The sequence below is a fragment of the Tursiops truncatus genome, chromosome 1 (genome assembly GCF_011762595.2).
Source record: "Tursiops truncatus isolate mTurTru1 chromosome 1, mTurTru1.mat.Y, whole genome shotgun sequence".
In the NCBI taxonomy this organism is placed as follows: domain Eukaryota; kingdom Metazoa; phylum Chordata; class Mammalia; order Artiodactyla; family Delphinidae; genus Tursiops; species Tursiops truncatus.
The window spans coordinates 66,990,761-67,015,504 of NC_047034.1; the positions used below are offsets into that span (position 1 = coordinate 66,990,761).

Genomic DNA, 24,744 nt, shown 5'->3' on the forward strand with positions numbered 1-24,744 from the left:
AAAAGGGAAAGGGTTGGAGATAATATTTCTAAGATACATTTCAGCTCTAACGTTATTTAATTCGGTTTACATCTTAGTATGGGTTCAGGTCAATATATAACCTCTCCTGGGTTTTACATATACTTCAAATCTAATCTGTCACTGTGGCGTGAAAGCTTTTCTTCTTGGCTAAAGGGATGTAAGGTGTGAGCCTCAGCCCTCCGTCCGCTGGCCTGGGAATAGCTTGCAGCTGCCGGGATGTGAGGGAGCGTGTGGTTGTACTGTGGGGTTCATCATCAGAGGCCTGGGGGCTTCTTGCTCTTTACTTTTTTGACTATCTTCCAGGCTCTGGACTTCCTGAGGACAGCCTGGGTCTAAGTCATCTTTGTTTGCCAAAGTTTAGCCCAACGTGGATGTGGACTAGATGCTCAACAGCTGTTAGGTTGGGGGAGTGACTGAACACGTCAGCTGGCCGCCCCCTGCAGCCAGGTGGGCCTGCCCTGTGGTCAGGGTTTGTGCTGTGTCCTGCCTGTCCTGTCAGCTGCGGCGCCAGCTGTTTCTAGCTGCTCTCCCCATCCAGCTGTCTTATAGGGGCTGGAGACAGCTGTCGCCTAGGGTGTCTGTCCCAGGCCACCTGGTCCTAGTTGTGTCATGGAGGGTTCTGAGGGGGGAAGGGCAGGGCGAACTATGGGAACTCCGAGCCCTCCCACCAGGTCCGATTACTCGCACACTATCTCACTTCACTCCCACAAGGAACCGTGCTCCCTCTGTCCTCAGGCTTGCCGTCTGCCTCTGAGCCTTGTGCGCATCCAGCCATCTACTAGTGGGGGCGCATGCCTGCTGCATGACTTGGGGCCATGGTTTGGCTCAGCTGCAATCTTGCTTAGTCTCCTTCTACAGGAGTCTCTTTACCACACACCAGCTCTGGGTCCTTGCCTTCTTCCCTGTCCCAGCCACGCCAAACCTTAGCTCCCCTCCCCTTTTCCACCTGTGTATCTGCTACTGAGATCCCACGAGTCCGTCCCACTCCACCTTCGGCGACGCGTGTCAAGCCCTGTTTTGTGTGCTGTGCCACATACAGCTCTTCATTCGTTCTCCAAACCAAGCCTGGTGAGGTAGGTATCATTATTCCTTCCTCCTCGAACTGATGGGGCCTGGAGTGTTCCCATCACTTGCCTTACGTAGTTACGTAAAACCAGGTAGTGACTGTGGTGTAGGTTTCATACCTGGTCTCCAGAGCCAGCACTTTGGCCACCACACCTCGTTCCTGGTTCTGGTTGGGAAGACAAGACCACAGAGAGCTGATAGAGCTTTGCGCTCTGGTTGTCTTTCCCTCGGGTCCCAACAGTTTTGGCTTAAGCTGTGCCGTGGTCTCACCCAGGCATGCGCACACTTGTCCAATAGCTGGACAAGGTCAGGACACAGTCTGTGCCCGTGGAACAGCCTTTCTGCACATGCCCATTGCACCAGTCTGCACATCTGCTTGTGTTGTCCCTCCATATGGCTCGTTGAAGCTGTCCTCTGACCAACTGTGCTGCCCAGTGCTGACTGCCAGCTGTACCCTCAGTTCCACCTACATCCAGTTCCCCTTCTCCCAGGGACTTGCCGAGTTTGCACACTGCCTCCCCTCTGGCACCTGTGCATCTGACTGTGGTCAGCACAGGACACCTGTGCCCAACTGGCAATGCGGGCTTGCTCTCAGTAGGTACCCTCCAATGCCCTACTACATGCCCCCAGCACGTGGCGCTTGTTCTGTGAATACCTCTCAGTTCCTGAGCTCTGTCCACCCCAAGGACCGTGACACAGTTCCCAGATCTTTAATGGCCCTGACTGGCCGTATCCTGCCAACTGTGCCAGCCCTCTATCTACCTGTGCTTCTTCCCTCCTGCTTTCCCTCCTCATAGCACCAGGATCCTGGGCAGGGACCACGTGGTGTGCTCACCCCTGGCCGACAGGCACCCCTCCCACTTCCTCCAGCACGTTGCCAGTGCCATGCACAAGCCAAGTTGCACACACTGTAAATGTCACAGTTGCAGCTGTCCCAGAGGGGAAGAGCCAGAGGCATGAGGTCATGGAGTTCACCCTTCTCCCAGGGCAGGATCGAGAGTGTCTTGTGTGGGCACCATCCCCGGTGCCTCCTGAGATGTACCCCATAAAAGGCCCTTGGTGTGAGGAATGCAGAGCCCCAGGGAGGAGTGGGGAGCCCTGCAAGGCCAGCACGCCTGGGGAAGAGGTGGTTGCTGCTCTGCCGCCCTGGGGGACATCGGCTGGCTTGGCCCAGCAGGCCGATGGGGTGATGCCACCACCAGCCTGGTGTTTATTCAGGTGGCTGGCGGGCTTTGCTGTTCCCATGAGGGGAATAAAGAATATTGCTTCTCCGGGGTCTCAGGGCCAGGCCTGTCTCAAACCCTCCTCTGTGGAAACTCAGAATAATAGCTCCTCACTAAAACCAGAAAGGGTACTGGCATTTCTAAATCGATGAGAGGGGAGCCTTCCAGGGACCTAGGAAAACCAAACTCTGGAGGGCAGGGGCTAAACCTGTGGGGTTGCCCCTTTGCCTCACAGCGAGTGCAAGGACCAGTGCTGACTCTTTTGAGGTGTTCAGGAATTGGGTGGGATCTTGTTTTAGGCTACTTAGGCCAAACCATTGGGTCCACCCAGAGAGGGGTCCTAGGGCCACGGCTGGGCAGTAGTTGTGGACATGCCTCAGTCTCCACCTTAGACAAGTGTCGTCGATCTTGCCGATGAGCTAGCATCTGCATCTGTCCCATCCCTCTGACTTGCTTTCCTTCATTGCACTTTTCACTAGTTGATGTTTTCTTGTTTATTTATTGTTTACTTCCCCTCATGGAGGGTGGTCTTCATCAGAACAGGATCCTTGCTGGCCTGGCTTACCCTCAGTGCCCAGGGCTGAACTCATGAGTGCATTAATGAAGAAATACTATATCGAACCCCTGAACCTTCTGGGGCTTCATTACCTGTCCCAGGATGTGAGAGTTACAGGAGAAGATGCACAGGTGCACCTCTTAGCAGGTGCTTAAAGATGTACAGAAACGCTTGAATCCCACTCGGGCACCAGGAACTTTTCCTGTCGGCCCCAGAAAGAACCTGGTTCCTGTAAAACAGTCTTCCTCACACATTTGGGCCCCCTTTCCATTAGCTTTATCCCAAGCTTCCTACATTTAAGACCGTGCTTCCCAAACTTCAGTGTGTATGCAGATTGCCTGGGCATCTTGTTAAAATGCAGATTCTGATTCAGCGGGTCTGGGTCAGGTCGGAGCTTCTGCATTTTAACAAGCTCCTGAGTGACGGAGTGATGCCTGTGCTGGTGGTCTCTTTGAGTAGCAAGGATTTATGGGAATCCAACATTTTTATATTTCTCTGTATAGGCCTATCCTATTGTATATCCTGAAACCAAACTGACAGTGTTCACTGGCCCCTGTGATGTGCTCAGTGCTGCTGGAGAGCTGACGGAGTGCCAGGAACCTCTCCTGGTGTTCCTAGTGATCCAGCAAGTGAACTGAAGAATCAGGGGCCGAGAGGCTGGGTGCTGGCTTCAGTTCTGCCACTTTTAAAAATGATCATGGGAAAAATCACATCCTTACTCCGGGCCTCAGTTTCCTCATTTGTGAAATGAAGGGTTAGGCTTGAGTTCTGGGGTCCATTCCAGCTGTAACAGTCCATGAAAAATAACAACCACTCAGTATGTCCCATGCACTTCCACATATAGTTTAACTCATTTAATCCCCATAACAACCCATAGGGCAAGTGCTAGTATTAACCCCATTTTACACATGGGCAAAACGAAGCACAGGGAGCTTAAGTAATTTGCCCGAGATAACAGATCTAGCGGTAGCACCATTGAGATGTAAACCAGACAGTTTCCTCCAGAATCCACGCTCTTAACCACTGTATTTGGCTGACCCTGATAACACTTATCAGGAATGACTGCACCCCCAGTAAAACCACTTATTCCGGGTATTCGTGAAACAAGACCTCTTCTCAAGGGCTTCAGCTCTCATAGTTGATTCTGTGCAATTTAGAGAGGTTGGCTTGGCCTTAGCCCCACAGACACATTGAGCCTTTCCAGTGCTCAAAATCTGGCGTGCACTGAAGTGCTGTAAGAATAGCATGGCCAGTGGTCTAGAGCCTGGTTAGTTATAACAATCACGTCGTGGGCTCCTTTGGGCAGCCCACGTAGGGCCACTGGAGCCACAGTGTCTGGGTGTCACCATCTGCCTACACACCCCCTAACTCTGAGCCACCGTGGCTTCCCTCTGGGACATGAGTAGCATCTTACCAGGCTGCAGACCGTGCCCGGCAACGTCTGAGCTTTTGCACTTCTCATGTCTGTCTGTCAAAGAAAGATGAAAAGTAAATGCATCTTCTATTCTTCCACGGTTACTTCCTCTGTCACCCTCATAAACGGGGCTCAAAGGAGAACATCACATTTAAAAATTCAGATGCTCATGGGACCCTTAGAATGGGGGCCAACGCTGGACAATGTTAGATCTCAGTGCGGTAAACGTCTCTAAGAATAACTAGAGGAGAAAGGCTACCTCTAAGCCTGTTGACAGCTGTCCAAGATTCAAATCCCAGTCAGCTTCATCTTCTCCAGGGTGCTGCCTCTCATGCCTGTAGTCCACTCCGTCCCTTTGAACCCATGTTGGGCACTTACAGAACCTGACATGGTTGGTCATCTTCTTTCTGCAGTGTGGACCCTGTCTCCCCCATCACAGCTGTCCTCCCACCGCACCTGCCTCCGTCCCAGGACAAGAACCCCAGGGGAATTAGAGGCTTTCTTTCTGCCGTACTGTACCCTAGACACACAGGAGGTACTCACCAGTGTTGGTTGACTGAAATGTAGCTTTAGTCCTTTCTGGTATGAACTACGTCTGGAACATGCCTAATTTGCCAAGCCATTTAGGGAAACTTTTTATGTGTGAATAGGAAAGTTTAAAGCCAGCCTATCAAATTCCTATATAGATGATACTTTTAAAGTGCTGGGGAGCCATAAAAAGAGAGTGAAACATTGCCATTTGCAGCAACATGGATGGGCCTAGAGAATATCATACTAAGTGAAGTAAATCAGACAGGGAAAGATACATATGATATCATATCACTTCTCTGTATAATCTAAAAAAAATACAAAGGAATCTATATAGAAAACAGAAACAGACTCACAGACATAGTAAACAAACTTACGTTTACCCAAGGGGCAAGGGAGGGGGATAAATTAGGAATACAGGATTAACAGAGGCAAACTACTATACATGAGGTAGATAAGCAATAAGGATTTACTGTGTAGCACAGGGAACTATATTCAATATCTTGTAATAACCTATAATGGAAAAGAATCTGAAAAATGTATACGTGTGGGCTTCCCTGGTGGCGCAGTGGTTGAGAGTCCGCCTGCCGATGCAGGGACACGGGTTCGTGCCCCGGTCCGGGAAGATCCCACATGCCGCGGAGCGGCTGGGCCCGTGAGCCATGGCCGCTGGGCCTGCGTGTCCAGATGCTGTGCTCCACAATGGGAAAGGCCACAACAGTGAGAGGCCCGCGTACCGCAAAAACAAAACAAACAAACAAAAAAATAGTATACGTGTGTATATATATATATGTATAACTGAATCACTTTGCTGTAGACCTGAAACTAGCACAATATTGTAAATCAACTATATCTCAATTGAAAAAAAGACTTCTAAAAAGTGCTGGGGAGGGCTTCCCTGGTGGCGCAGTGGTTGAGAGTTCGCCTGCCGATGCAGGGGACGTGGGCTTGTGCCCCGGTCTGGGAAGATCCCACATGCCCTGGAGCGGCTGGGCTCGTGAGCCATGGCCGCTGGGCCTGTGCGTCCGGAGCCTGTGCTCTGCAATGGGAGAGGCCACAGCAGTGAGAGGCCCACGTACCGCAAAAAAAAAAAAAAAAAAGTGATGGGGAATAGTTTGTGCTCATTAGAAGAGCATACTATGTAAATTTCTTTGGCCACCTCTTTTAAAATTGCTCAGAAAATCTTTCATTAACTGAGCCACTGGTTCACGTGTGTAGAGGTGCAAGCGGATGGAATTTTTCTGTAATGTTACTCGTCACTGGATAAGAGCGTACTGTGAACCAAGGGTGGATAAATAACAGGTGTCCCAGTAGCCCAGGGACATGGCAGTGTTATCATTAGGAAAGCCGTGGTGGTATTGGGAAGCATTTCCAGCAGAGGATGTACCGGAGCCAAGCTGCCCTGGAAATGCCGCCTGGGACTGAGCTCGGTCCTCAGCACAGGGCCGGACACACTCGAGGGCCCCAGTTGTTTCTGGCTGATTTCTCAGCCTGTCTGTTGAGTCTCTGTGCTCTAAGCAGAAGCTGGCTGCCAGCTCCCTCCTGTTTGTCTTCAAAGCACTTTAAAGGACTCTCTTTTTAAAATTTTCTCTCTTCTTAGGAAGTTTCTAAAAACCTCACCAAGGAAAATGAACAAATCGAAAAGGACGTGAAAGAAATTCGAGCTGAGATGAACAAGCGAGGCAAAGAGAACAGCTCCAGTAATGTCCTAGACAGCATGCCGGACATCCGCTCGGCCCTGCAGAGGGACACGGCTGCAGCCTACACCCACCCCGAGGTACAACCCAGCCTCCAGGGGCTCTGACCACAGACCCCCAGAAAGCATACTCCCAGCACCTCCCACGTGCATAGCGCTTGCAGGCTTCAGTCCTTCCACGGGCATGCTCTCGGTTCATCTACACTACACTTCTGTAAGTCTGATGCGGCAGGGGTTGACCCCATTGTACTTAATTAACGTTGAAGCCCAGAGAGGTTCAGTGAGTACTGAAGCCAGGACTCAAATCTGGGTCTTTCGAGTTTCAGGCCCCATTTCTATTATACTCCATCCTGCCTCTTGGAGTACTATGTCTTTCATCATCATACCATGTGGTCTTCACCACAGCTCTGGAAGGCAGGCTGGGGCAGAGATCCATGTCCTCACTTTGCAGATGAGAAAACAGATCCAGGAATACTCACAGTCTCCCCTGCTCAGCTGGGAAGTGGTGACGGGGGTCTCACACCTCTATCTCTTCCCCCTCAGTATTGTCCGGAACACAGAGTCACCTGTGCCATGAAATGAAGCACTATCTAAGGTGACTTGAGTGATGCCAAGGGACCTATTTGCTTAAAAATACCTCCTCATTTGATACCTATTTCTTTTGGCTCTAGTTACCAAGTGATGTGTACGTGCTAATATTCAATAGTTACGTGTGTTATTTTATTTAATGTATTGGACTATCTTGTAAATTGATGACTGAAAAACAGGAGCTAACCCCCCAAAGTGGAAGAGGAAACGGGTAAATTCTGGCCTCAGGACTTGAAGAGTGTGGGTGCTATTAGCAAGGCAGGTCTGGATGAAGCGTCGTAAGAGGGGTCCCTGGCAACCACGGGATAGCAGCAGTTAAGAGGGGTTTTGCTCACTTTTACTGGGCCAAGGATTGGTGGTGGACGGCAGAGCGTGGATTCCAGGTGAACCATTGAGGGATCCCCTCAGCCTGGGGCAGGCGGGCAGGGTGTGGGTGAAGCAGGGCCTGGGACACGGACTGTCAGAGCCCCTGAGCTGTCGTATGTGCTGTGACATTGAAAGGGGCTGGGAAGCATTGCTGTGAAGGATTCTGTTGCCTGGGTCATTAAGAATTGGGGTAAGAAAGGAAGTAAGACTGACCAGGCATGTGGGCTTGGAACTCTTGAGCAAAGAAACTCCCCAAAGTGATGCCAAGCAGACAGCAGCTTTGGTTTTGGGGAACCTTGGGCTCATGTGTTCCGAAGGCAGGAGAGCAGGCAGATTAGGACTTTGGAGGCAAGAAGCCCTGAAGAGAGTATGGTGCCTGCACCCTGCCCCATTTGTACCTCAAAATAAAACCAATTCCAACCCAGAAAATAAGTACAAGGAAGGCCAGTTTTCTGGCTTAGCCCATGATGACTACTTTGACGGGGTTTTTTGGGAAATATCGTATTCCCTCAAAAATTATTTTTATTCTCATTTTTGGGTGTCCCCGACGTGCCAGCTACTGAGTGTGTGTTTAGTCTGCTTGGTGGGTCATCCCTGAGCAGGTCTGAGTTTGTCAACCAAAGAGCCAGAAGACATTTGGGCTGGAAGGGAAATTGGAGGCACCCTCGCATCACACCTGGGGCCCTGCGGCTCCCATCGCAGCCCGTGTGGCATCCTCTGCTGGCCCAGCAGCCCAGCAGAGTTAGGCGCTTCCTGTGCTCTCCGGCTTCCAATTTCCCAGGCGGCTGAGCTTGAGAATTCCATCTGTTGTCTCGATGACACGTTATGTGGTATGTTCAGGAACCCAGCTCAGATTTTCCTGAAGGCAAATCAACCACACCAAACTCTTTTTCTCCTTGCTCAGCAAAACTGTCTGCCTCCCGAGATCCCCATTCACACACTGCGGAAGTTAGCACAGTCCACCCAAACCAGGGCGGGTGTGGGCAGAGCCAGGGCCAGGGTGGCACTGGAAAGGGGGAAGTGGTGAAGGAGGCAAGGCTAGCCTCTCCCTTTGCATCCGTCTGTCTCTTTAGTGAACCCCGTGCTGAAAAAGGGGGTGAGTGGGGTGTCTGGGTTTGGCTGTTCTCTTCAGGGTTCTTACAGATGATGTCAGGGTTTCTTGGAACGGTGCACGGCACCTTGCTGGAGGCCTCTTTCCAGGAAGGTCCTTGCCTGGAGGGTTGGCAGGGGACTCTGGGGGGTGGGTTGGGAGTGGAGAGGGCAGGGTGGGATTGGGAAAACTGGGACACCAGCAGTTGAAGTCATACAACAGTTTAACAGAGAGAAGAAAGCAAAGCTTGCGGGGGCCACTGCCTCCCAGTGCAGCCAGCGAATCCAGGGAAATTATATGTTCTCTGACAGAGGCTGTCCATGGTCTTGCACCATCTTCTTGGCTGGGAGAAGGAACTGCAGTTCCCGCTCGTCCCTAAGAGCTTGGATTAAAGACAGTTCCTGGGGTTTGCCACGAAGAAATGACAGCTTGCTTTTGCAATGCAGAGGGAAACCAGAGTCTAGCAATTAGATGGCCCGCGGCGTCTGAGTCAAGGGCTGGGGCCTCTCGTCAGCCTCCCAGGCAGCTCTTTCCTATGGGAAATGAGGGATCCCCAAGTCTGCTGGGCACTAGCCAGACCATGGCCCTCAGGACTTGGGGATGTGGACAAGTTTTTGGATGGCCAATGAGTTAGTCCTGTGGTCACAGCTGAGGACAATGTGGCTTTAATGTAAGGTAGAGCACAGGCTCTGAAGCAGGCAGCCCTGGGCCTATTTAATAGCCGAATGACTTCATAAGTGCCCCTCTCAGCCACTTAATCGACTAACCTTCAACCAAGTTGCTAAATGACTCTGAGCCTCTCCTTCCTCATCTGTAAAATGTGGATGATAATATCTACCGTGCCCCATTATTTTAAGGGTTGAAAATAATATAAAGGGACATGTCTGGCCCTAATAGGTGCTCTGTAAAACGTCATCAGCACCAGCTGAGTATTCCCTGCGCTTCTGATGGAGGTCACCTCACCAGCAAAGAACGGGAAGTGAGAGAGGGGCAGGTAGCAGGAGTAGGGGCTGCCCGGGGCACAAATCTGCCTGTTTCTTCTGGGCAGCACTCTGGCCCCAGTCAGGGGAGGCTGGCAGAAAGAGTTCCCTGTCTTCCAGGAGTCGGTCAGCTCAGGGGAGCAAGGAACACATATTCAGGAACTTCCGTGTCTGCCGTGCCATCTGGATAAACTCTCTTGTCACGGGAAAACCAGTACAGACTTGGGGTGTGGTTGGCAATGAGGACTCCAGGTTTTCTCCAGGCCAGATTTTAAAGGTCAAAACAAGAGCCTGATTTGCTTCTTCCTGTGCAAAGTGAGAAAGTTGGCCGTGATCGCTGGATCCCTGCCAGCTAATGTTCAGTGAACCTGAAGGTCCTGCTCTGCCCCTCAGGACCCTGGGCCTCAAGGGACAGAGGTTTTGTTTCCAAGTGGACTCTGCTCTCTGGGTGGATTTCACCAAGGATTTAAGGGAGCTCGCCCACCTCCTCATGGTGAAAAGGGGGAGCTTTCATGGCTTAGATGGCTACAGGGAGCAAGCCCTTCATCATTCAGCCATTGGATACCTCCTGAGAGCAGTGCTGGGCCACTCCCACTTAGGTCGCTGCGTGCTTTACTAATTTACTAATGCTTTACTGCCCCTCAGGAGCTGGACCCCCTGTCCAGTGGCTCTGACTTTCAGCACAGCTAGCTCACAGGCCCAGTGCCCAAGGCCCTCTGCTTTCAAAGGTGGGCGATTGTGATCCTTTGGGTGACGGGACATGACTAGATGGACCAAGGAAGGACCCAGAGACTCTGCCACACTGTGGACACAAGAACTCAGTCCCCAGGCAGCAGCTCCGTGGAGGACAGGGTGGTCCTTCCATGTGACCAGAACCGTCACAGAGGACTTCTGTGGCACCATCAATATGCCCAGGTCATTGGCTACCTACTTTAAAGCATCATTTGATTTGACAAAAATCCCAGTGCTAGTCACAAATGTAGATGGTTGCTTGGGATTTGTTATGATTCAGAAATTCAATTTAACAGGCATTTACTCAGGGGAATTAAAGATGAACAAGAGGTGGTCTCTGCTCTTCCAGTTGCTCCGTCAACAGAGGCAACATCCTTAAATAATGCCTGTGGAAGGCAGGCTGAGAAAGGTGATACAATAGAAGTACAGACTTGTATCCATTAGGAGTTGTGTTCGGCTTTGAGTAAGAGACCGAAATACAGTGCATTAAACAATAGAGCAGTTGGTTGTTCTTTCATGTAGAAGAGCTCTGGAGGCAGGTGGCCCAGGGCTGATATAGTCAGCTGCAAGATGTCATTAGTGATGTCCATGCTCAAAATCCCCTCATGATCACAAGATGACTGCTCAGCTCCAGCCATCCTGTCCATATTCTCCTGGCCAGAGAAATGAGGAAGAGTGCAAAAGATGCCTTCCAGCTGAGTCAGCCCCGAGTCTTAAGAAACTTCTCCAAAAGCTCTTCCCACCAACTTCTACTTATACCCTACCAACCAGAACTTAGTCCCATGACCACTCCCACAAAACCAGTTTCTCATTAAGTCAGGAGCAAGGAGACAGGGGATTTGGGTAGTCACTTGGAAGTCTCTGCCACAAAGTGCAAAGTGATGATTGGGAAAGAAAGATTAATTCTGAATGAAAAGGTCTGGGAGTATTTCCTTGGGGTCCTGAGATTTTAGCCAGGCCTTGAAAAATGGGTTGATTTCAAGAAATAGCTATATGGGTGTGGGGGGTGGGGGGAAGAGAATGGCCTTCCAGACAGAGAAAACAGTCTGAGCAAAGACCCAGAAGCTCAGGAGAGCCAAGAAGTTCAGGAGTCAACCAAGTGCCTGGAGTACCGGGGGTGTCGGTGCTGGAGGGTGGAGCAAAAGAGAGAAGAATGCTGAGCTGGGTCAAGTCGATTTGAGTTCTCAGTGCCAGGCCAAGGACTTCGGACTTTGTTCTGGATTCGTTAGGGAGGGCTTGGGGCAGTTTGTTCTAACAGCATAAGTAAAAGCAGTCATGATTCATCCTGAGGTATGCAGCTTGGTCCTCAGCCTTCATGTTCCAGCCACATGGACCTCACTAGAAACAACTGATACCAGATCTAAGTCACCCAGCATCCCCAGACCAGAGCTGAGAGGACAACTGCACTCTCTGAGAAGTATAGCATGGAGGTTAGAGACAGAGTCTGGAGCCAGACTGCCTGGGTTCAAATCCTGCCTCTACCACTTCCCTGCTGTGGCCCCTTGGGCAATTTACATAACCTCTCTGTGCCTCAATTTCCCAATCTGTAAATGGAAATGATTAAAACTGGTTCCTACCTCAGAGGGCTGATGAGGAGATGAACAATGCCTGGCTCTTAGGAAGTGCTTTTAGGATTAGCTGTTGTTATTAGTATGGCCTTGGCTCCAGCATTGTCTCTGCCTGACCACTGCCCCTCTGACCAGTGACCTGACCTTCCTTTGTGTCCCCTCTGAGGAGCAGTATGAAGAGAGGTTTCTGCAGGAAGAAACCGTGTCCCAGCAGATCAACTCCATCAAGCTCCTGCAGACGCGGCCACTGGCTCCACCAGAGGTGGTGAAGCCTCAGCGGCCCCTGCAGAGGCAGGTCCACCTGAGGGGCCGGCCGGCCTCCAAGCCCACCGTCATTCGGGGCATCACCTACTACAAAGCGAAGGACCCTGAGGAGGAGAATGACATCGAAGAGCATCGTGAGTTGGGGTCAGCCAGGGCCGCCCCCCCCCAGAGGCAGGGCAAGGGACAGAGTCACCACTTGGACCCTGTGGAGGTGCACTTCCCGTGAGGCACACACCCTTTTTGCAGTTTGATTACTACTGTGGCCCCGCAGAGCCAGCTCGGTTACCTGAGAATTCCCTGCAGTTACAAACCATCCAGAATTCTTATGGCCTTTCCTCACAACTTGCTGAGCGCCCTGGGGCAAGTCACTTGCCTTCTCTGGGCTTGCAGAGGACCACAAGGCAGAACATGGCTGAGCCAGAAGGGACTTCAGTGCCCTGGAGTCCAGCCCTCCCCATTCGCAGATGAGGACCCTGAGGCATAGAGGCGAATGACTCACTCACAGCCACACAGTGGGCTTCTCCCACCTGTTCCTTCTCCAGGGACCCTGGGCTTCCTGACCGAGACTCCAGCACATGCTGGACCCCTTTTATCTCTGTCCCTCTTATTTTTTCACAGAAAACAGATATTCCCTTTCACCTCATCTTTATCTTGTTTCCCTAATACTTCCTTCTCCTGTGCTCCTCCCTGCCACCGGCCCCTCCTTTTTCTTCTGTCTCTCCCTGCCCAGCACCCCAGGAGGCCCCACTCTTCCTCTGTCTCCACTCTGCCAGAGCGAATGCCAGTTCCTCCCATCAGGTCCTGCTCAGCAGCCTCCTGACTCATGTACCTGCTCTGCCTCTCCCTCCTTACAGCTTCTGCTCACCCAGTCGCTGGCATAATCATTTTCCCATTTTTAACTGTTCGTAGCCTTTTAAAATTATTAATTTCTGGGAGTTCCCTGGTGGTCTAGTGGTTAGGATTCGGCGCTTTCACTGCCATGGCCCGGGTTCAGTCCCTGGTCCGGGAACTGAGATCCCACAAGCTGTGCAGCATGGCCAACATAAATAAATAAATAATTGGTTTGTGGGGTTTTCATATTCTGGAACAGGTCCTCTGTCAGTCATACATACTGCAGATATTTTCTTCCTGCCCGTGGCTTGTATTTTCAGTTCCTTAATGGTGTTTCTGATGAGCAGATAAAATCCAATTGACCAATTATGTCTTTTGTGGTTAGACCTCTTTGTGTCCTTCCTAAGAAATCTCTGCCTCTCATATTCCTTCTCTGCTCCAAACCCTGCAGACTGCCCCATTTCACTTGGAATAAAAACTGAAGTCCAGGGGCTTCCCTGGTGGCGCAGAGGTTGAGAGTCCGCCTGCCGATGCAGGGGACACGGGTTCGTGCCCCGGTCCGGGAAGATTCCACATGCCGCAGAACAGCTGGGCCCATGAGCCATGGCTGCTGGGCCTGCGCGTCCGGAGCCTGTGCTCCGCATCGGGAGAGGCCACGGCAGTGAGAGGCCCACGTACCACAAAAACAAACAAACAAACAAACAAAAAACTGAAGTCCAAACACAACAGCCAAACGCCACATGACTTGGCTCCCGTGTTCTCTCTGACCTCTGTCCACCTCACTGCTCCTCAGCCTCGGCAGACATGTTCTGGCCCCAGGGCCTTTGCACTGCTGCTATTCCCCCCTAGTATACTCTTCCCCTGATAGCTGCTTGGCTAACTCCCTCGCTCCTTCAAGCCTCTGCTCATCTCTCCATCCCACCGAGTCCCATCTTGACTGCTTTATCCATTACTGCAAGTTTCTCTTCCCTTCCCTTCTCCTCACCCTACTAGACTTTTTTCATAGCACCTTCAAATATACAATCTGTGTATTGTTTGGTGTCTCCGCCACTAGATAGAAGCTTTGCGAGGGCAGGATCTTTTTCTTGCTCATTGTTCTTGTGGCATGCTCCATAGATACCTACTGAATGAATGACTAACTTCCTCCCAGGTTTCGTAGCCCGTGGCTGTGCGTCCTCTAGGTGGCCCGTGGGTCGCAGGTGGAGGATAGCGGTAGACTATTCAGAGAGACCCTCGAGGAAATGCTTCCATCTGTGCTCCTTTTCACCTGCTTCGTCTAAATCCCACCTGGGCTCTATCTCTAAATCAGGGTATCATGTTGAGGAAAGAAACCCTCATTAATCTGCCACATACCACATGCCCCCAGTTCCTCTCCCCCGGTCACAAATGCACCTGTGTTTGTTTCCCAGAAGACGAGTTTTTCAGCGGTGAACACGGAATGGATTTGCTGATTGAAGATCAGCTTCTGAGACACAACCACCTGCTGACCGGTGCCACCCGGAGGCCAGTAGCCACCCGTCACAATGCTGCTGTGACAACTGATGCTGGTGCTCAGACCACAGCCCTGCTTTCTGCACAGCCGCAGGCCTCGACCTCAGCTGCCAGCATCCCTGACCCTACTCTCTCTGCCTCAGTTGAAAAATTCTCAACACCACTCCAGACCACCTCAGTGTTTCCCGAACCCACAGGGGAGGCATTCCTTAAACCTTTTACTCAGGTACCAGCCACGACCGTGGCCCACACAGCCACCCAACGACCTCCAGCCTCAGCGCCTCCATCAGTGGCTCCCGAGGATGCATTTGTAGAGGCTACGCACACAGCCCCGGTGCCTCCCCCGCCCGTCAGGACAGACTCACTGGGGAAAGATGCCACTGCTGGGCAGGGCACAGCCCCCCTTAGCCCCACCCTGAGCCCCGAGGAAGAAGATGACATACGGAATGTCATAGGTGAGTTCATTCTACCTGGCTTGGGTCTCCTGCTCAAGTGAAGGGCAGAGCCTGGAAATAGCTTGAAAGGAGAGGGAGGATTCAGATGGTCCAGCTGCTTCATAAAGAAAGGCAAGTGGAGTTAGGCCTTGGCCGATGATCGATTTTAACATCTAGGGTCTATGTATTCAAAATGTGCTGGTGATAAGAGTGGGAAACTCCTTTCTAAAATATAAGTAAACTGGGGCTTCCCTGGTGGCGCAGTGGTTGAGAGTCCGCCTGCCGATGCAGGGGACACGGGTTCGTGTCCCGGTCCGGGAAGATCCCACATGCCGCGGAGCAGCTGGGCCCATGAGCCGTGGCCGCTGAGCCTGCGCATCCAGAGCCTGTGGTCCGCAGCGGGAGAGGCCACAATAGTGAGAGGCCCGCGTACCGCAAAAAAAAAAAAAAAAAAATTAATTAAATTAAATATAAGTAAATTAATGGAGCCAAGATCTCAGCTTCATTAATAAATTTTATAAACATTTGTCAAGTGCTGGTGTACTAGGCTTTGTGATGGGTATTGGGTATTTGGTTATTTAATGATGGCTAAGTTTTCTGCAGTATGTTTACCAGGCCATGAACTAACAATAGATTCTTATGTGGGCAGAGGGATCCCAGAATAATAAGAATGGGAACAGGGGAATAACCAGTGCAGTGGGCCCCAGGGGAAAATCTCATGAGCTCTCAGCCTTAGAAACCATGGAAACACTGTGGCATCATGTGATAAATGCTGTAACAGAGGAATGGAGAAACAGAGACATGAAAGAGGGAGCAGCAGCTTGGCCTGGCTGCTAAGAAGGCTGGGGAAGCTTTTCTAAGGAAGTATCCTTTGAACTGGGTTTGGAAGGATGAATAGGAGTTTTCTTTTTTATTTATTTATTTATTTATTTATGGCTGTGTTGGGTCTTCGTTTCTGTGCGAGGGCTTTCTCTAGTCGTGGTGAGCAGGGGCCACTCTTCATTGCAGTGCGCGGGCCTCTCACAGTCGCGGCCTCTCTTGTTGCGGAGCACAGGCTCCAGACGCGCAGGCTCGGTAGCTGTGGCTCACGGGCCCAGTTGCTCCACGGCATGTGGGATCCTCCCAGACCAGGGCTCGAACCCGTGTCCCCTGCATTGGCAGGCAGATTCTCAACCACTGCGCCACCAGGGAAGCCCAAACAGGAGTTTTCTAAGTAGAGAAGTCTTCTGACTATTAGGTCTAAAGGAGCAGGGTATGTTCCAGAAGCACAGAGAATACAGCCCTGTTCTGTGCCTGGGAGCTCCATGTCCACAAGATGACTCTGAGAACAGTAAACTGTGAGAGTGTGTGTGTGTGATGTCGGGGGGCAGCGGGGAGGGGGGGCAAGGAACAACTAGAAAAGGAAATGAGACCTGGCTACATATGTCTCTTCCAACAAGAACTAAACCACACATTCATTACGTCACCATCCATAGTGATTGAGAAATAACACTATTGAATAATAATTTCATTAAAAATATACTTGATTTGACAGAAGACGTGATTTGCCTTATACCTGTCTTGCCCTTCTTCCCATTTTCTGCTCCCTTGGCAGCCTCTTTCCTAATTCCTCCTCAGAATAAGATGCCAGCTATGCCAGACAGATGGTGGAAGGAGCACCAGCCAGGAGCCAAACGCCTTGTTATAGCCTGGTCTCTGCCGCTGACAGCTGCGTGACCTTGGCCACATCTCTGCCCGTCTGGGTCTCAGAAATTAGAAATTTGCTAAAGACTGCTTTCTCCATTATATTCTGTGTTTCTGCAGTAAGTTTATCAGGCCATGGTAGAGCAAGGGATTCCTACTGGGTGAAAAATCCCAGAATAATGGCAAGGAAATAACCAAATGGACCCCAGGGCAAAATCTCATGAACCTTGGCCTGGAGGAAGCTAAGCAAGAAGACAGTTCTTGAGCCACAGAGGTTGGGGTGGGAGGAGAGAATGTTTTTCTTTTCCTTTCTTTTGCTTCCATGACGGGAGCAAACTGACCATAGAGTAGAAAAGGTCCATTCCTCACTGCATGGATAATCAATTCTGAAGCTGCGGGTCCTGCTCAATTTCTGTAGAATGCCCCAGGGTCTGAGCAGAGGTTCCCAGTTCCAAACTGGCTCTGGGCAGCCTTGACCGTGCTCATGGGCCAGGCACTCCGTCTCCTCTTCTGCCATGGGAATGAGCTCCCCGGGGGGCCCCCATAGCACCACCAATTGGGTAGGAGGGATGATTCCTCCAGAAACTTAGCTGCCCGCCACCATCCCTCCACAGGTGGATAGAATACTAACAGTGAAGACAGGCTACGGGTACATCTGCACGCCTTGTATGTCCTCAGCAATGGTGTTTGCCAGCCTGGAAGCCTCTTCCCTTGGCGACTTCCTAGCCAGGGGTGGAATTCTCCACTGTCTCCACAATCCACCTGCCTACCCTGGGTGTTGCCACCAGTGGGCTTTTCTGGTGTAACTCCCGACATGCACCTTTCTGGGGTTCTTAGGATGCCACCCCCTCCCTTAGCCTGACTGAGATGCTGATGCCCAGACGGGAGAAACCCTGTGTCCTAGCCGCTATTTACCTGGTGGTAGGAATGGGAGACAGGGATACATTTTCTCTTGTTGTTCAATATTCTATTCAACCAGAATAACATTGTCACAGAGGATGTAAGCTTCTGCTTAAAGACTGGCCTGTAAGATTTTTCAGAAGAGCTGGGGTTCTTTTTGTTTTTAAATTTTATTTTATATTGGACTATAGTTGATTAACAATGTTGTGTTAGTTTCAGCTGTACAGCAAAGTGATTTCGTTATATATATACAATATCTATTCTTTTTCAGATTCTTTTTCCATTTAGGTTATTACAGGATATTGAGCAGAGTTCCCTCTGCTATACTGTAGGTCCTTGTTGGTTATCTATTTTATTTATTTATTTATTTTTTACATCTTTATTGGAGTATAGTGGCTTTACAATGGTGTGTTAGTTTCTGCTTTATAACAAAGTGAATCAGTTATACATATACATATGTTCCCATATCTCTTCCCTCTTGCATCTCCCTCCCTCCCACCCTCCCTATCCCACACCTCTAGGTGGTCACAAAGCACCGAGCTGATCTCCCTGTGATATGCAGCTGCTTCCCACTAGCTATCTATTTTACGTTTGGTAGTGTATATATGTCCATGCCACTCTCTCACTTTGTCACAGCTTACCCTTCCCCCTCCCCATATCCTCAAGTCCAGTCTCTAGTAGGTCTGTGTCTTTATTCCCGTCTTACCCCTAGGTTCTTCATAACATTTTTGTTTTCTTAGATTCCATATATATGTGTTAGCATACGGTATTTGGCTTTCTCTTTCTAACTTACTTCACTCTGTATGACAGACTCTAGGTCCATCCACCTCACTACAAATAACTCCATTTCGTTTCTTTTTATGGCTGAGTAATATTCCATTGTATATATGTGCCACATCTTCTTTATCCATTCATCGATGATGGACACTTAGGTTGTTTCCATCTCCTGGCTGTTGTAAATAGAGCTGCAATGAACACTTTGGTACATGACTCTTTTTGAATTTTGGTTTTCTCAGGATAAATGCCCAGTATTGGGATTGCTGGGTCATATGGTAGTTCTATTTGTAGTTTTTTAAGGAACCTCCATACTGTTCTCCATAGTGGCTGTACCAATTCACATTCCCACCAGCAGTGCAAGAGTGTTCCCTTTTCTCCACACCCTCTCCAGCATTTATTGTTTCTAGATTTTTTGATGATGGCCATTCTGACTGGTGTGAGATGATATCTCATTGTAGTTTTTTTTGTTTTTTTTTTTCTTTTTTGCGGTACACGGGCCTCTCACTGTTGTGGCCTCTCCCGTTGCGGAGCACAGGCTCTGGACACGCAGGCTCAGTGGCCATGGCTCACGGGCCCAGCCGCTCCGCGGCATCTGGGATCTTCCCGGACCGGGGCATGAACCCACGTCCCCTGCATCAGCAGGCGGACTCTCAACCACTGCGCCACCAGGGAAGCCCTCATTGTAGTTTTGATTTGCATTTCTCTAATGATTAATGATGTTGAGCATTCTTTCATGTGTTGGTTGGTAATCTATATATCTTCTTTGGAGAAATGTCTATTTAGGTCCTCTGCCCATTTTTGGATTGGGTTGTTTGTTTTTTTGTTATTGAGCTGCATGACCTGCTTGCAAATTTTGGAGATTAATCCTTTGTCAGTTGCTTCATTTGCAAATATTTTCTCCCATTCTGAGGGTTATCTTTTGGTCTTGTTTATGGTTTCCTTTGCTGTGCAAAAGCTTTGAAGTTTCATTAGGTCCCTTTTGTTTATTTTTGTTTTTATTTCCATTACTCTAGGAGGTGGGTCAAAAAGGATCTTGCTGTGATTTATGTCATAGAGTGTTCTGCCTATGTTTTCCTCTAAGAGTTTGATAGTTTCTGGCATTACATTTAGGTCTTTAATCCATTTTGAGCTTATTATTGTGTATGGTGTTAGGGAGTGATCTAATCTCATACTTTTACATGTACCTGTCCAGTTTTCCCAGCACCACTTATTGAAGAGGCTGTCCTTTCTCTACTGTACATTCCTGCCTCCTTTATCAAAGATAAGGTGCCCATATGTTTGTGGGTTTATCTCTGGGCTTTCTATCCTGTTGCATTGATCTATATGTCTGTTTTTGTGCCAGTACCATACTGCCTTGATTACTGTAGCTTTGTAGTATAGTCTGAAGTCCAGGAAGCTGATTCCTCCAGCTCTGTTTTTCTTTCTCAAGATTGCTTTGGCTATTCGGGGTCTTTTGTGTTTCCATACAAATTGTGAAGTTTTTTGTTCTAGTTCTGTGAAAAATGCCAGTGGTAGTTTGATAGGGATTGCATTGAATCTGTAGATTGCTTTGGGTAGTAGAGTCCTTTTCACAATGTTGATTCTTCCAATCCAAGAACATGGTATATCTCTCCATCTATTTGTATCATCTTTAATTTCTTTCATCAGTGTCTTATAATTTTCTGCATACAGGTCTTTTGTCTCCTTAGGTAGGTTTATTCCTAGATATTTTATTCTTTGTGTTGCAATGGTAAATGGGAGTGTTTTCTTGATTTCACTTTCAGATTTTTCATCATTACTTTATAGGAATGCCAGAGACTTCTGTGCATTAATTTTGTCTCCTGCTCTTTACCAAATTCATTGATTAGCTCTAATAGTTTTCTGGTAGCATCTTTAGGATTCTCTATGTATAGTATCATGTCATCTGCAAACAGTGACAGCTTTACTTCTTCTTTTCCGATTTGGATTCCTTTTATTTCCTTTTCTTCTCTGATTGCTGTGGCTAAAACTTCCAAAACTATGTTGAATAAGAGTGGTGAGAGTGGGAAACCTTGTCTTGTTGCTGATCTTAGTGGAAATGCTTTCAGTTTTTCACCATTGAGGATGACGTTGGCTGTGCGTTTGTCATATTTGGTTATCTATTTTAAATAGAGCAGTGTGTACACGTCAATGCCAAACTCCCAATTTATCCCTCCCCTCAACCTTCCGCCCTGATAACCATACGTTCATTCTCTGTGAGTCTGTTTCTATTTTGTAAATAAGTTCATTTGTATCCTTTTTTTTTTAGATTCCGCATATAAGCGATATCATATGATATTTGTCTTTCTCTGTCTGACTTATTTCACTTAGCATGATAATCTCCAGGTTCATCCGTGTTGCTGCAGATGGCATTATTTCATTCTTTTTAGTGGCTGAGTAATATTCCATTGTCTATATGTACCACATCTTCTTTATCCATTCATCTGTCTTACACAGAGGATGTAAGCTTCTGCTTAAAGACTGGCCTGTAGGATTTTTCAAAAGAGCTGAAGTTCTTTCCTTTTATGTCTAATGCAGAAAAAAAAACACAGGGACGTGGACACAGATATAAGGGTTTCTTCAAATACCAAGGGATGATAAGAGGGGGTGGCACAGAGAGAAGGGTGGCTGTTTAGGCAATGTGGAGTCTTGGCAAGTTTTTTCAGGAATCACTTTTAATCATGTATCACTGTCAGGTGCTTCTCTCAGGCTGCTGTTAGTGTGGATGGGAGTTCTTTTCTGGAACCTTCTCTGCAGACTTCCTGCCTGCCTGTGCCTGGCCGAGCAGGACTACAGGTAGTCATCATTTAAATAAAAGTCATTTGGCTGAAACCAACACAGACCACTGATTTGTTGCCTGTGAAAGATTGCTTGCTGTTTACTGAGCCTGGCAATTTTGACTTTGAGCTGTCTGAGTGCTTTTAAATGGGGCTGCTTTTAAAAGGAATATCCTATCCCATGGTTTCTAAACCTGGTTTTGTCATACCCTAAAAGGTCCACCATTTTCCTCAGGGGAATTGTCAAACTCTCAGAAATTCCCAAAACAAGAAAATTGGAATTAACTTTTGGCCAAAGCATAGTAGCTCTAGGACAGGAGAGGAAAAATGCCGTCAGTGATGGGAGCCGGGGCTCGGGAAGGCAAGGGACGGGACAGGAGCGGTCACCATCCTCAGTGTCTGGGAGAGGTCTGCTCAGCCTACCGCAGAGGAAGAGGACACGTGCCACGTTGCCAAGGCTTTGCAGAGTCCCATACTTTAAGGACTGCAACTCCTGCTGCACGTTTTAGAAGAGGCTGCTTTGGGGTGGGGGTTGGGAGTGGAAAGGAACAGACAAAGAGGACAGTCAGGACGACAGCATTACCAGAGAGCCTGCCTCATGGTCAAACCTAGGCCATATGATTGGCTAAAGACTGTCTCCTTCACAAAGTATACCACCTTAACAATCCTCGAGGCCTGGCCAGTCACTGGCTGTGGGCACGAGACGGCCAGCCGGCCTGCCACATGTCAGCGGGCCTGGTCCGAGGCAGCCTGGTGCTGGCACGGGCAGGGGCAGGGCTAGCCAGATCCTCCACGGCACCCAGCCTCGGGACCAAGAAGTGTCCCAGTTGGCTGCCCTGAGTCACCTGACAGGCAGCTTTCCCAACCCCCAACTCCACAGACACAGTCTGCTCTCAGTCTCTTTGCTGGGGCACCTCACCAGCCCCCTGAAACCACGAGGACCTTCAGTCAGAACACAGAGGCCGCTGGCCCTAGAAACAAGGCGAGAAAGTGGAGACGTTCCTTGTAAATGGATAAGGAATAAGGTCTGTGCCTCTCTGCAAGGATGAAGCGTCCACTCCTAATTCACTCGGCCCCACGCCGTGCTGGCTGTGAAAGGGGGTGAGCTCTGGTTACATCTGCAGAGGGGTCACCGTGAGGGGGATATGGGCGACTAAAGTGGCCAGGGCTGGCAAGTGGCAAGGCATGCAGTCCAGTGGAGACTGTCTTTGGTTCTGAGGGTGGAGCTCCATTTCCGAGAGTGGTCCCCAGGGCAGAGCTGACCGCATGAGCCTGTGCGGGCATGGGGGGGTGGGAGGTCAGGGGGATTAAAGAACGCCCATCGCCCTGGCATACACAGGGCAACATAAGGGAGAGGAGGCTGCTGATGAAGGGAGTGGGACGTTGGGACTTATATCTAAAAGTGGTACAGAAGGTTCTAAGCGGGGGGACTACATTCAGATCTGTCAATTTAAGGAAAGTACTGGGTCCTGATGATGCGCAGGTTCTGTAGGTGTTGGTCGTGCAAAGGCAGATGAGGCAGCATCCCTGACCTGGAGTTGCCACAAGCTTGTGTATGAGACACATAAACACCATTTCAACTCAGGGTGGTGAGTGAATGCATAGGGTGCTTTGGGGTCAGAGACACTCTCTTCTGAAAAAAGAAGCTGACCTAGCTGTCTTGAGGAATGAGGAAAAAACAGCCAGGAAGGAAGGTAGCAGTGCAGTGAGAAGGACCAGAGCCGCAAGAGCCCCAGGAGTGAACCAGTTTGGTCAGGGCCAATATGCATTTTGTAGAGCCCAGGGCAAAATGAAAACGTAGAGCCCGTCGTTCAAAGAGCAGGAGAAAAGTGCCATTGAAGGTATAAAGCTTCAGTCAGTATAAAGCTGTTTCCTTTCTTCTCTGGCCTCTCTCTCTCTCACTTGGTTTTTTTCTTTGGATTTCATGCGATTGTAAGTAAAGGAATATTAAAAACTTGAGGGCTTCCCTGGTGGCGCAGTGGTTGGGAGTCCGCCTGCCGATGCGGGGGACGCGGGTTCGTGCCCCGGTCCGGGAGGATCCCACGTGCCGCGGGGCTGCTGGGCCCGTGGGCCGTGGCCGCTGGGCCTGCACGGCCGCAGCAGTGAGAGTCCCACGTACCACAAAAAAGAAAAAAAAAAAACTTGAATAGCATGAATTTTATCATATTGTGCACTGCCAGTTTTCAATGCAAAGGTCAGATTATTTAACTCATGTGGAATCCACCAAAATGACAGTTGGTATTTCATGGCTCCTACATTCGTATGCATTTTGTGCCTAGCAGACCAGTGGAAACACTTACACAAAACTTAACTCATCTGTTTCTGTTTCACTTCTTAATATGAGTACACTTTACCAGCTTTTGTACACTCCCTACTTTTGCCTTACTGAGTAAGGAAGACTAAAAAGAAAAGGAACTATGAGTTGCCCTATCTTTCCCTTTTCTATGTCATTTTCAGCATGAGTTGTTGGCTAATATGAGGAAATAACACAAGTAAGAAAGAATATGATAGGGTTATTTGGTTATTTATGCTTCTTAGAATACAACTGCCTTCTTTCTGCATTCAAAACAAGTTCTGTTTCAAATGGAAATTGTGGCCTCTGGGGCTGTCGGGTCCCACTTGCTCAGTCATGGGGACAACACACCTGCCTTGTCTTCACTTTGAGTCTCGCTGGACTCCCACACGCAGTGGGTCCACCTGTGTTCACTGGGCATAGCAAATGCTGCAGAGGTGGAGGGAAAGGGCAGAGAGATGAAGAGGTGGGAGACAGCGATCAATGGGTGTGCGGTGGAGGAGAGGGGGACATCAGGGAGGACCACAAGGCTCCTGGCTTGGTTAACGGTGTGCCATGCCTTTCTCCAGGACAGGAAGTACAGGAGGAACAGGCTGTGAATTGAAGCAGATGAATTACATTTTTTTTTTTTTTTTTTTTTTTTTTTTGCGGTACGTGGACCTCTCACTGTTGTGGCCTCTTCCGTTGCGGAGCACAGGCTCCGGACACGCAGGCTCAGCGGCCATGGCTCACGGGCCCAGCTGCTGCGCGGCATGTGGGATCTTCCCGGACCGGGGCATGAACCCGTGTCCCCTGCATCGGCAGGCGGACTCTCAACCACTGCGCCACCAGGGAAGCCCCCAGATGAATTCCATTTTTAATCCATTAAGTCTGAGGAATCAGGAGGACACACAGGAGAGAAATGTCTAGTAGGGGTTGGATGTCTGGTGCTCAGAAACAAATACCAGGCTGTATAAGAGCTGAGTGGGCCCAGGGAACACAGGAAGAACAAGAAGATAAGGGGCTAAAAGTGGGACTCTAAGGGATAACATCTGAAAGGTGGGCAGAAAAGAGAACCAGCCAGAGGCAGTATGACCAGGGGGTGAGCGGGGACCAGGAGAGTGGGGTGTGAAAGCCCAGTGAGCGAGGGAGGTGGGGGGAGGTGGGCGGGGGTTTCAGACAAAAGACAGGCTTGACTAGAATAAAAAGACCAGAGAGCATCCCTGACGGACAGGGTGTAAGCACTTAAGGCGGCCATCAGGGGAGGAGTTGAGGAGTGTGTGGGCTCCCCTGCACCCTGCAGAAGAGGCCTGCTGCGTGAACACTGGAGAGCCCCAGAGGGCATGGGAGCCTCTTATTTGCTGATTTCTTTGTGTTAGATGGCAGGATTTGAGCTGGTTTATATGCCGAGAGGAAGAGTCCCTACTTTTCAGACCCCGGGGACCTTCGATGCAGGGCCAACTATCTCCCAGGACTATCGATGACTAAATG

At 49.6% G+C, this 24,744-nt stretch overlaps 1 protein-coding gene across 4 annotated transcripts in view; it reads left to right on the top strand.

Moving 5' to 3' along the window:
• OLFML2B (olfactomedin like 2B) overlaps positions 1 to 24,744 on the top strand; it is a 41,361-nt gene that overhangs the window by 11,600 nt on the left and 5,017 nt on the right. Inside the window, exons 4-6 of one of the 4 annotated variants that reach the window (XM_033855931.2) lie at positions 6,408 to 6,584; positions 11,994 to 12,225; positions 14,335 to 14,868. In XM_033855931.2, the coding sequence (XP_033711822.1) occupies positions 6,408 to 6,584; positions 11,994 to 12,225; positions 14,335 to 14,868 (943 nt within the window). Of the gene's footprint in view, positions 1 to 6,407; positions 6,585 to 11,993; positions 12,226 to 14,331; positions 14,869 to 24,744 lie in introns of all 4 variants that reach the window. The other 3 variants (XM_033855920.2, XM_033855928.2, XM_019932108.3) reach the window with 3 other exon arrangements.